Source organism: Monomorium pharaonis, chromosome 6, assembly GCF_013373865.1.
Source record: "Monomorium pharaonis isolate MP-MQ-018 chromosome 6, ASM1337386v2, whole genome shotgun sequence".
Classification (NCBI taxonomy): Eukaryota; Metazoa; Arthropoda; class Insecta; order Hymenoptera; family Formicidae; genus Monomorium; species Monomorium pharaonis.
The window spans coordinates 15,543,265-15,556,050 of NC_050472.1; the positions used below are offsets into that span (position 1 = coordinate 15,543,265).

The window sequence follows — 12,786 nt, forward strand, 5'->3', positions numbered from 1 at the left end:
TGCGCGCGTGTGTGTGTGTGTGTGTGTGTGTGTTGGGTAAGTAAGTTGGGGTAGGGGTGTGTTATGCAGGCAATAAACTAAATCAAAAAGAAGGTAGCCGTAAAAATCTGTGTACGCATAGGTACACGTGGGTACGCATAGGTATAGATAAGAATTCCAAACAGTAGTTTTTGTAGTGTAACCGTAAACAAAATTTTTATAGTTTCCGATGTTTTTCAAAGTAATTTTCTTGCGATAAAACGTTAGTCGTGTTTTTTCTTTTTTATTTTTTTAAAAACCAAACGCCCCCTCATCTCTTTTGGTTAGTCTGATTGCATCTGGCGCTTATTGGCGGTTATTAAAAATCCGTAAATGCTTTTAAACTGTCAGGAAACGGCGATGCTGCGTCAACAGGTCAATTTTTATTTTAACGAAACTTGAGCCCCCGCCGATTTTAACGACTTTATTATCCAGTTCTTTTTGATTACGAAAACCAGACACCAGTGGCGAGGAGTTTTGGCTTCGCACTTCCTCGACCGTTGATAAGTTCCAGAATGCGGTTTCGTCTAACTTATTTATTTCTAAGAGATCAGCGGATAATAAAACGTGAAGTCTCCTGGACGTAACAGTCTAATATGAAAATTGGTCCAATGTTGAACCAATATTGAACCAACATTGCAGCTTACAAGGGGACTTTACGGGTCATGGGTCATCGATTTTTTTCATACTTATAGGATTTGAAGATCAGTACCCGGACATCAATTTTCTAAAACAGTACGATGCGCTTCTCAAAAATACTCGAGAAAATTGACTTTGAAGATTTCCGATATCTGTAAGTACAGAAAATTTTGATTTATCGTCAGAGCCGCTCGTAGTCGAGCGCACAGAGCTCTAGTTTTGTAAGCGCGGAGTCGCTGGTTCGATTCTCGCTCTGGCTTCAACTTTTTTTTCAATAAGTCAATGGAGTTTTTTTTTAATCCTATATCTTAACATTTATCATCAATCCTATATCTTAACAAATTGAAACGCTAATTAATTATTAAATATTTATTTGTTATTTTTTAAAGAAAAATTAACATCTTTTTATTTTTAATTACCACTTGCTTGAAAATGCGAATATTTATAATAAATTAAAATTTGGTACAAAAATTGGTGGAAAACATTAAAGATTCTTCTGTGATAAGGCCATCTTGTGCAAGAAGCTGCTCATAATAAATAATAGCACTTTTTAAACTTAATTTTTTATTGTCTTTGCATAGATTTTGTTCAAGTGCCTCTTCTCGTACAACTGAAGGGCCAGGTTCATCAACAGACTTCACGTCTGACATGACAGCTAGCACACGGACGTCCTTAGGACGTTCAGGACGGACTTAGTGGATATCCTGAGGACGTCCTGATTTTATCCCGGGACGTCTTCAGGACATCCTGAGGAATAGCAAACGAGCGCTACTTTTTAGTCCTCAGGACATCCTGAGGACAGTCCACCGGATGTCTTGAGGATACCTGAGGGGATTTCCTCAGGACATCCTCAGGAATAGCAAACAATCACCACTTTTTGTCAGATTTTTTAGATTTTTTTTAGGATTTTTGATAAATGTATCGATTTTTTATAAGAATTGAAACGTTCTTAGAAAAATTTAAAAAATAAAAAAGTCCGATTAATTTAGAAAATTTTTTAATATTTCTAAGTATTTTTAACAGTTTTTGAGAATTGAAAAAAAACATTAACAAAAAATTAAAAGTTCAAATTATTTCTACGATAATTTTGTAAGAGGAAGAAGACCCATACATGTTTCAACGACAATTGTATCTGTTAAAGCATGTTTAACTTCTGTACCCGAGAAAACGGTCACCCATCCAAGTATCAACCATCGCCGACGTTGCTTGACTTCGAAGACCATACGCATTCTAACGCTTTGTGATGATCCACCAGTATTTTTTGTTTATGCATACATATTTGTTATAGATCATTACAATAGACGTTGTCAGAAGGATGAAACATATATAGTTAACTTATATTTTTATTAATAAATATAAAGTTTTACAGTTTTCTTAAATCATTTTTATGCGCGCAAAATAGCATGTGGAATAACTTATTAAAAAAACTGTTTTTGCGCCGTTTGTATAAAATAAAATAAAAAAATTATTTAATGTCATCTTTTATAATTTTTTAGTATTGTTAATATGCCATATTGTTTCAATAAGTGTAAATATTCAATCTGACTTTGAAGTCAACATTTTTACACGTTTGATTTTGCAATACATTCTAGAAATACATACTATATATTCAAAGATTTCTCACTTGCTATATTAATTTACCCGTTTTTTTCAAAAATTACTATACGTCCAGAATGTCCCTGAATACTATTTTAGGATGTCCTGAGGACTTTCGTAGGATGTCCTGAGGACTCTCTTAGGACGTCTTAAGAACTGTCTTAGGATGTCTTGAAGATTGTTTTAGAATGTCTTGAGGACTGTCTTAGAATGTCCTGAAGACTTTCAGGATATCATATTCTTGGAACATTCTGTGCTATCTAAAATGTCTGGGGGGGGGGGGGGTATTTATAGTATAATTTATACAGTTATTATATTTAAGTTTATCTTCAGACATTTTGTAGCTAATGAAACTCTTTATACAATATTCAATATTTTAAGAATAACGTTTTCAGCTAGAATACATATATCCTCAGGACATCCTAAGGATGTCCTCAAAACATGAGTAAAATTTTAATTTATATCGATACTATTACAGAATCTAACATTCTAAACTTACTTTAGAAGTCAAATTTATACATAAAATATTTATATAAAATATTTACAATAATACAACTATTATATCCTGACAAGATTCCAGGACATTTTGGGACATATTCAGGATGATCCTGAGGACGTCCTGTGCTCTGGGGATAACTGTGTTATTTTATAATTTTAACAAATTAAACCGACCACACCACAGCACAGTTTTTATCGCTTCGAAAGTTAACGGTAAAATGCGAGTAGCACAGCATCTGCTCTCTCGGAACCCTTACTTCTTCCACTTTTTGCAAGGCTGTTTTTTGTTCACGACTAGATGCGAGAAAATGGGGATCGACCAGGATCGACTCACAATAAATTCGACTTATAAACTCCAACTAACGTGTTAAAGATACAGCGTAAAATGTAAGCGATAAAATAACTGAACAATATTATTTATACATATTATTTTTGCATTAACAATAAGACGTTTTCTATTTTTGTACCAAATTTTAATTTGTTATAAATATTCGCATTTTCAAGCAAGTGGTGATTAAAAATAAAAAGATGTTAATTTTTATTTAAAAAATAACGAATAAATATTTAATAATTAATTAGCGTTTCAATTTGATAAATGTTAAGATACAGGATTTAAAAAAAATTTTATTGACTTATTGAAAAAAAAGTTGAAGCCAGAGCGAGAATCGAACCAGCGATTCCGCGCTTACGAAACTAGAGCTCTGTGCGCTCGACTACGAGCGGCTCTGATAATAAGTCAAAATTTTCTGTACTTACAGATATCGGAAATTTTCAAAATCGATTTTCTCGAGTATTTTTGAGAAGCGCATCGTACTGTTTTGGGAATTTGATGTCCGGGTACTGATCTTCAAATTCTATAAGTATGAAAAAATCGATGACCCACGACCTGTAAGGTCCCCCTTGTTAGACAAATTAGCCAAATAAGGTAAAGCGTCTTTACAATTAGACGATCACTTGCTAATTGTACGATTGATTCCGGTTATTTCTTCGATATTTGAAAATGCTCTGAATTACGACAATCATATCGATATCACCATATTGAACTTAGTTTAAAGTGAATCATGACGTCTTCCATCGACATTGATCGTCAAATAAGTGATATCTATTGGACTAATATTGGAATATTGTTTTTACATTATTTCCCAATATTGCACTAATGTTTTGTATTATTAGGGTTACTTGTTTCTAGTAGAGTCTTAAAATACAGAGAAGCACAATTTACCCTCATCGTACTACCATTATCACCGTTGTCGCCGCCTACTTAGGCGCTCACATGGCATTGGTGCTTTAATTACCTTATTTATATATAAGTATCAAATTAATACATTTGCTCTCCTTCCTAAGTATATGTAGCTCTTTTATTAGAAAGTCTACAATGTTATACTTTTGACTTGAGTAAGTGTGCCTGTTAGGTTGCGAATGGTAATTTTATAATTTTGATAAATAATCAGTAATCTTATAGAACTAGTTTGCGTATTAAAGTCACTGAAATGTTTACTGGATATATTTATACTGGAAATATTTAATATGTATAACTTAAGTACATAAGTTTTAAATATTTTGAAATATTTAAATTGAAAAAGTTTGATTAAGTAAATAATTTTAATTAAGTTAACAAGTTTTTAAAAATGTAATTGTATCTGATTTCGGCGTTTATATAATTGCAATTTTAACGCATGCTGGAAATTTAAAAATAATGCAGATAAATTTAAAAGTAACTAGAATCTTAAATTTTATGTACACATCTATATTACATTTACGTGTGTACTGAGATAATTTTCGGTGTTTATAGGTCAAGTTTTAGCATTAAATACAAGTCATACAATATTAGCACACCAAAAAGAAGTAAATTGTGTAACCATTTCGCCAAATGATAAACTAATTGCTACAGCGTCACAAGATAAAACTGCTAAGGTACATTATTGCATAAATTAAGCATAAATAATTTTAAAATTATGACGGTACATTTACAAAAGTTATAATGATTATCTGTAGTTATGGTCTGCTGAGAATTTGCAACTGCTTGGCATATTTTACGGTCATCGGAGAGGCGTTTGGTGTGTTCGATTTTCACCAGTCGATCAAGTACTTTTAACAACATCTGCTGACTGCACTATGAAACTATGGTCTTTAACAGAACTTAATTGTTTGAAGGTAATTAAATGAAAAGTAAATTAAAGATACTGCATTGCTAAATAATCGCCAGTAAATAATTGCTTAGAAAAAATATAAATATAATAAAACATTAAAATAAATTACAAATTAATATTTTTCTAATTTTTATACAAATTTGATTAAAATATTTTTTTATTTGAAAATATAATTATAGTAAGTTGCTTTTACTTTTGATTTACTAATGCAGTGACCTTATCTCTTTTGATGTTTATGGATCAAATTGTAATCCAATTTTCTGTTTTTGTCGCAGACATTTGAAGGACATGAATCTTCTGTTTTAAGAGGAGAATTTTTATCGCGTGGTATGCAACTAATCACATCGGGTGGAGATGGTCTTTTGAAATTATGGAATATTAAAACGTCCGAATGCATATTTGTTTTGCACCAACATGAAAGCCACGTTTGGACCTTTGCAGGTAAGCTTGTTAATCCACGAGCATGAAAAAATATAATCAGTATTGTTATAAAATATAGAATGTTCCGTGAGAGAAAAGCAGCAAATTTCTAGAATGTTATACAAATCATTCCATGTAAAAAGCGTATAGGTTATCATTTCGACGCACACTAAAAAGGGAACAGTGGACATTAACAATGAAATCAGTCCGAAATGTGCAAATAAATGACACTTCTTGTCTTCTAATAGATGGTGTGAATTGTGGCGAAAGACATTTTAGTACGATTTTTTCAGTACGTTTAATTATTTCAGCACTCATATGTGCGTTATTTTCTGACACATATGGTAACTTGTAGAATTGACCGATAATTCATCGCTTTCGCGAACTTAATCTTGATTAATTTGCCAATTTGCGAGAGACATTCAAGGGACCACACATTGACACACAAGTAACAGAAAATGTGGTATATAACACTGGTGTAACGGCCTTTTGCTCATGCACAAAAAGGTTGACTTTACATTGTTGTTACGTAACCACGAGGTGTGAAATAGAGAGATGTGCCAAATAATAAATTCATCGGATAATCGGATACCGGATAATTCAATATTCATTGTTATCGGATAATCGAATAATCGGATATCCGATCATGAAAAAGAATTTAAAAAGTAAAACTTTAACTGTTTTTATAATATTAAATAGAGGAGTGTAAATTAGAGATTAAAATTTGACTAATTTGAATAAAATAAATTAAGATTAAAATCTAATTGACTGAATTGTAATTTCTAATTCATTATTTTTGTTAAATATTTTGATACAGGCTTAACACAGAAGTAATCGATCCAATTTTTATATAGGTGTCCCATTTTAATTTATTACCTTTTGTAACTTTGCAGTAAGCAATCGTATAGAAAAATGTTTCAGACAAAAATTGTATAGCTTCAAAGGGGACATAAGACGGTGACCTTGACCTTGGAATCAAATTTGAAGATAATTTGTATGTCAACTTAATTTTTTTAAATGAAACCTTACGTTTTATTACATATTCTTGTAGCTCATCTTGAGAGCTTTCCAAAACACTATAATTAAAAGTGTTTTGCTCAATTACTTTTTGCGTTATAGGACTTGAAAGTTACAGGACCGCCGGCATTAGCATTACCTAAAGTGTACCACGTGGAGGTTGCTCGGTCAGATAATTACATCTCTTTTGTGTGCGTGCGTGCGTGCATGTGTGTGTGTGTGTGTTTGTAACGTATTTCAGAGAATAACACCAATGAAATATTTTTTCATTTTTAGATATCCACACCAACACGTAAGCATCGATCTTACACACGCACACGCACGCACACACACACACACACACCACACGCACACGCACGAGGTGTAATAGCGACCGAATAACCTCCACGTGATACACCTTGGATAATGCTAATGCCGGCGGTCCTGTAACTTTCAAGTCTTATAATTCAAAAAATAGTTGAGCAAAACACTTTTAATTATAGTGTTTTGGAAAGCTCTCGAGATGAGCTACAAGAATATGTAATGAAAAGTAGAGGATTTCATTTAAAAAAATCAAGTTGACATTTAAATGACCTTCAAATTTGCTTCCAAGGTCAAGGTCACCATGTTATATCTCCCTTGAAGCTATACAACTTTTGTTTGAAACATTTTTCTATTCGATTACTCCCTGCAAAGTTACGAGGAGTAATAGATTAAAATGGGACACTCTGTATAATAATAAGTTTATTCCGGACTCCCTTGAGGGTTGCTGGAATGTTTTCAGGGGGACCACCAAACCCCTCGCAGCTTGCTTCTTTTCCTTTCACATAATCAGTTACATAATAAAAACATACACATTAATTTTATACTTTCTTCGTGATCTGGCCATTGGACGGTCTTACATACAGTTACCCTCCCTCCCTTTTATCTATAATCTCTTTCCCCACTCCTCTTTCTTTTAAATGTTTTTTCTCTCTTTTCTGTCCATCCCTCTTTGTTGCCCCCTCCTTATATTTGCCTCTTCTACCAGATTTTTTTTATTTACTTCTCCTTTATTCTCCTCCGCCGCTTCTTTTTTGCCTCCTGTTTTACTCCTTTTCTCTCTCTCTCCGGGAACGCCAGTTGTTGCTCTTTCTTTGTCCTTTCTCCTTTCTCGCTTTTCTTTTTTCTTTTCTTTAACTTTTCTTCCTCTGCATTGTCTTTCTTCTTATTCCCTACTCCTCCTGTTTCTTTTTTTCTTCCAGATATTGCCTTCATTCGTTTTCCTTTTTTGCCCTTTTCTTTTTCTTTCTTCCCCTTCTCTTCTTCTTTTCTTTTCTTACTCCGCTGCCATCTCTCGCAGAGTCTTGTCTCCATCTTCTCTCTTCCTTCTCTTTCCTCCTCTACCAACTCCTTTTCCACCTCCTTATTTTCCCTGCTTCCTTTCCTCTCCTCCTCTTTCTCCGACGTCTCCTCTCTTCCCTTTTTCTATTCCGTACCTCCTGTCCATCCTCTCTTTTTTTTTCCACTCTCACTCCCTTCTTTTCTTTCCTCTTGTCTCTTTCCTCTTCTTTTCCTACCATCATTATCTTCCTCCTCTGCCGTCTCTATCCTCCTTCTAATTCTCCGCTTCTTTGTCTTCTCATCTCTTTATTTTTATCTGATCTTTCTACCTTCTTCTGCAACGTTCATTTTTTTCCCTATCGTCTCTCCATATCCTGCATTCTTTCTGGTCTCTCACTTCCTTCTCCTCTTCCTCTGCATACCTCATCATACAACCTTCTCATCATTTTTGACATCTTGCCTCTCTCATTGTCCTCAACTCTCTCTTTATCCTTTTAGTATATCACAGATTTCTTTTGTTTCCTCCATCGCCTCCTCTTTCTCTACTTTTCCTTTATTCTTCTGTTTTTCTTTGCTTCTTACACTTTCCTTCCTGCCATCATTCTCCTCCAGCTTTCTAACCTCCGTACCATGTCGGTCTTTCCATTCCTCGCTATCCATATATCGATCCGATTTCTTCTCCTCTTTCCTCCAATCAGAGCACTCCGACTTCTTTATCTATCGACTACCTCGATATTTCGCCTTTTCTATTATCCGATTCATGACTTTGCGCATGCTCACTCTCTCGTCTGGCTACTCCTCCACTTTCTCCATCATCGATTTTCCTTCGACCTCTCGATCCATCTTTCGTACTCCGACTCTCTATTTGCTGTCATCTACCAGACTCTTTGTCAACTTTCTTGTGCTCCTCTTGCTTCATTCGTTTATACTTCTATCTCGCTATTCTATTATTCCCATACTTATCAACAACGCCGTTGCTTTTTTCTGCTCCATTTTTCTACTCCTCTTCCGTTTTGTCCACTTTCTCGTGCTCGGAATTTACCACATCCTCTGCTTTCACCAGCTCTCACCCAGCTTCTGTCTCGTCATCCATTCTCCTCTCTAATATTTCTTCTTTGGCCTGCTCCGTTAATTCTTCCCCTCGTACTCCCTTTTTACGTCTTACACTTCCCTCCAATTACTCACCTTTCTCTTTCTTACGTATACCCGGTGCTCTATTTTTACACTCTTTTCTTTCTCCCATCACTCTTTTTATCTCGCACAAAATTGGAGTACTCAGATCACCGTTCACTTAGTTGCGACACCATCATAGTCTAGGCAATAGGTAGTATTACCTTGCAAAAGGTCAAGGAAACTTTATACTTGGCATAGTTCTTAGGTTTAGCATACTAATTAATACTCTCAGTTTTTTACCTTGAAACGTTGCTGCTCGCGCCGCTATATTGAAAAAAATGGAGCAAAAAATCACTTTCACGAATATCTCGAGTATCTCTGGTGTGAGATACGTGAAAAATAGTTATTATAAAAAATGTAAAGCATCAAATTCTCTACATTTTATATTATAACATTGTTTTTTTCAGATCAATAGTTTTCAGAGAAAAGTGAAATATTCTGACAAATTGGAAAAAATACTCTACTTTTATCGCATTGTATATCGGAAACTATTGATCTGAGGATCGTTGGATTCCGATCGTTGGATAGCGACGCTCTGCGTCGAAAAGGCGTAACGGTAAAGAGTGGGTAATAAGTTTTTATGTTTTTTAAGAGAGAACAATATGGTGACGACATTAAAAAAAACTGTTGTGCCCCGGAACTTGAAGCGCATAAGGGATCACTGCCAACAATCGTTCTATAGCAGGGTTTATTTCATACACACTTATAGAAGTGACGATTTGATTTATTATGTCCCCGTGTACGATTTTGGTAGAGGTTCGTAATTTTGCTCGTAATACAGATCAGTGTAGATTTTTGACCTCGCAAAGCAGAGTGTCATGTTACAATATCCGACTGACCCGTCCTTCGTTTTTTTTTTTTGGCAGTTTATGTAATCTGTAATTTTTGGTCATTAGTTATGGAAGGGGGTATTGTGCTAAAGTGTAATTCGGTCAGTGGTCCAAAGAATCTGCTTACAAGGGGACCTTACGGGTCATGGGTCATCGATTTTTTTCATACTTATAGGATTTAAAGATCAGTACCCGGACATCAATTTTCTAAAGCAGTACGATGCGCTTCTCAAAAATACTCGAGAAAATCGATTTTGAAGATTTCCGATATCTTTAAGTACAGAAAATTTTGACCTATCGTCAGAACCCCTTGTTGCCGAGCGCACAGAGCTCTAGTTTAGTAAGCGCGAAGTCGCTGGTTCGATTCTCGCTCTGGCCCCGATTTTTTTTTAATAAGTCAATGGAGATTTTTAATCCTATATCTTAACATTTATCAAATTGAAATGTTAATTAAATATTAAATATAAAAATTAACATCTTTTTATTTTTAATTGCCATTTGCTTGAAAATGCGAATATTTATAATAAATTAAAATTCGGTACAAAAATGGAAAACGTCTTATTGTTAAATGCAAAAATAATATGTACAAATAATATTCAGTTATTTTATCGCTTACATTTTACACTGCATCTTTAACACGTTAGTCGGAGTTTACAAGTCGAGTTTATCGTAAGTCGATTTTGGTCGATCCCCATTCTTTCGCATCTAGTCGTGAACAAAGAACAGCCTTGCAAAAAGTAGGAGAAGTAAGGGTTCTGAGAGACCAGATGCTGTGCTATTCGTACTTTACCGTTAAATAAAAATAAAGAGATATTAATTTTTATTTAAAAACAAATAAATATTTAATAATTAATTAGCATTTCAATTTGATAAATGTTAAGATATAGGATTAAAAAAAAACTGCATTGACTTATTAAAAAAAAATTGGGGCCAGCGAGAATCGAACCAGCGACTCCGCGCTTACGAAACGAGAGCTCTGTGCGCTCGGCTACGAGCGGCTCTGACAATAGATTAAAATTTTCTGTACTTCAAGATATCGGAAATTTTCAAAATCGATTTTTTTTAGTATTTTTGAGAAGCGCATCGTACTGCTTTAGGAAATTGAAGTCCGGGTAATGATCTTTAAATCTTATAAGTATGAAAACAATCGATGATCCATGACCCGTAAGGTTCCCTTGTTAGACAGCAAGTGCTGTTTAAGTAGCATTGCGTTAATTTCGAGCAAATTGCGCGGTACCTTGCTTGATGCTGATGCAGTTGATCGACTTACGTCACGTGCAATATGTGTTACAACACTCTTTTTATTTTTAAGTGTGAGTGTCTCACTCACAACATATTTAAAATTTTTTTTATTTACTCATACATTGCAGAAATGTCGGAGTTGATTGGTTGAAAAGTACATACTTTGAACTTAGTTTACGAATTTTTTTATTAAAAAATATGTATTTTAAAGTACAATCGCAGAGGTCGCTGCAACCTGCTGCATGGAAGAAGCGCCTTACAGATTATCACTATAACTTGTCTAATAATGATTTAAAAATCAAAAGAAAAACATTGTTTTAATCTATATTAGTATGGTTTTAGTTAAGCGTATTTTATTTAAAAAAAAATTGTTTTTTTAGAAGCTAAAAAATAGTAAATATTAATATTTAACAAAATCTGTATGCTTAACTGAAGAAAATTTTATGTAGATTAAGGACGTCTAAACGAAATGTTGATGCGATTTTAATTGGTGCAGAAATTGTGATAACTAGTTAAAAAAATTTAACTTGTAAACCTTATGTGGTTTGATATCGACTCTTTTAATCAATAGCAAAACCAATATGAAACTTTCTTAAATTTATAGAAATGATCTTTAAATTTATTTAATATTTTAAGTTGATAATTTTTCCGATGTTTTAGTTGATTTTTATTATTTATTTTGCAATAATTGGAAATTAATTTATCACTCAATTGATGAGCAACGGTGTCGGACACCGAGCATTGTGCACGCGTTAGCACCACAGCGGCCTTCTGCTAGCAAAGGCATGCATACTCATAAATTACATTTTCGTTATTCAATGTTTGGTCGGCAACCTCTTGTGTAACTTATATCATTGTCAAGTTTGTGACTAAAAAGGCAATTTTCAAACAGTTTGTTTTCCAAAATTTTATTGACAACATGAACTAAAATTTCGACAGAAGATGCATTTTATATTAAATATTAACCTCTCTAAATCTCATTTCAATCTCTCGTGTTTGATATTGAACTACCTTAAGTTAATCTAACTTCTTATTTGTATGAAGTTTCAACGGTTTTCTGCTTTTTCATCCCGATCTTCCGTCTCTGTTATAGGCATGGTTTACTTTTTGTAGAAACGATATGTGCTGGTTTAAGTTTTTCTGTAGAATGTTATATGCTTTCCCTTTTACCAATATTGTGTAGAGTTTTTCGTTGACACGTACTAATTCTTGATATGGGGGCTGTACTGGAGTTGTCTCTCAAAAATACGTGCGATGTTCTTTCTAACTGCTTGTGAACTAATGTTTTTTTTTATGGTGGATTGGTGGTTGGATTTTTCTCATTCTTTTTCTCGGCCAAAATTTCTGGTTTTACCGGTTGTTTTCGGCGTTTTCGAAAAATTTGCCTGGTATTTTGAGTGTGATTCCGTATTATAATTTTGTTGTTGAGCACTTAATATCTTTTTTAGGCGGTGCGTAACTCTAGTAAAACAGTAGGCAGTTAATCAATCTAGTTTTTATCTCCTTGAAGTTGACACGTGAGTGCTGTCTTTAAAGTTCTATGTTGGCGCTTTATGATTTCATTGGATGACGGATGGTACGGTGAAGTCCGTGTGGCTGCAATCTAATAGCTCGGTGAACTTCCTAAGAAGTTCCGCCTCGAATTGTGTTTCTTGATCAGTGGTGATGATCTGTGGCACTCTGTATTTCGCGATCCATGTACTATAGAAAGCCGAAGCGACTGTTTCCGCTGATTGGTCTGCCAAAGGTGCTGCTTCCGGTCATCTGGCAAACCGGTCGATTAATGTCAAACAATAATCTTTGAAATGGATAATGGCTCCATAATATTTAGATGTTTTTTATTGAATCTCTCATCGGGGACTGCAATCTCGTCTGGCTTTATCTTGATGTGACTTTAGATT

The 12,786-nt window shown here is 34.2% G+C and overlaps 1 protein-coding gene across 8 annotated transcripts in view; it reads left to right on the forward strand.

Annotated features, from left to right (window-relative positions):
* Nucleotides 1-12,786, forward strand: part of LOC105840125 (transducin beta-like protein 3) — a 191,941-nt gene that overhangs the window by 125,067 nt on the left and 54,088 nt on the right. For all 8 annotated transcript variants that reach the window (XM_036288352.1, XM_036288351.1, XM_036288346.1 and 5 more), the window contains 3 exons: nt 4,544-4,665; nt 4,747-4,905; nt 5,177-5,342. In XM_036288352.1, coding sequence (XP_036144245.1) covers nt 4,544-4,665; nt 4,747-4,905; nt 5,177-5,342 — 447 coding nt within the window. The remainder of the gene's footprint in view (nt 1-4,543; nt 4,666-4,746; nt 4,906-5,176; nt 5,343-12,786) is intronic.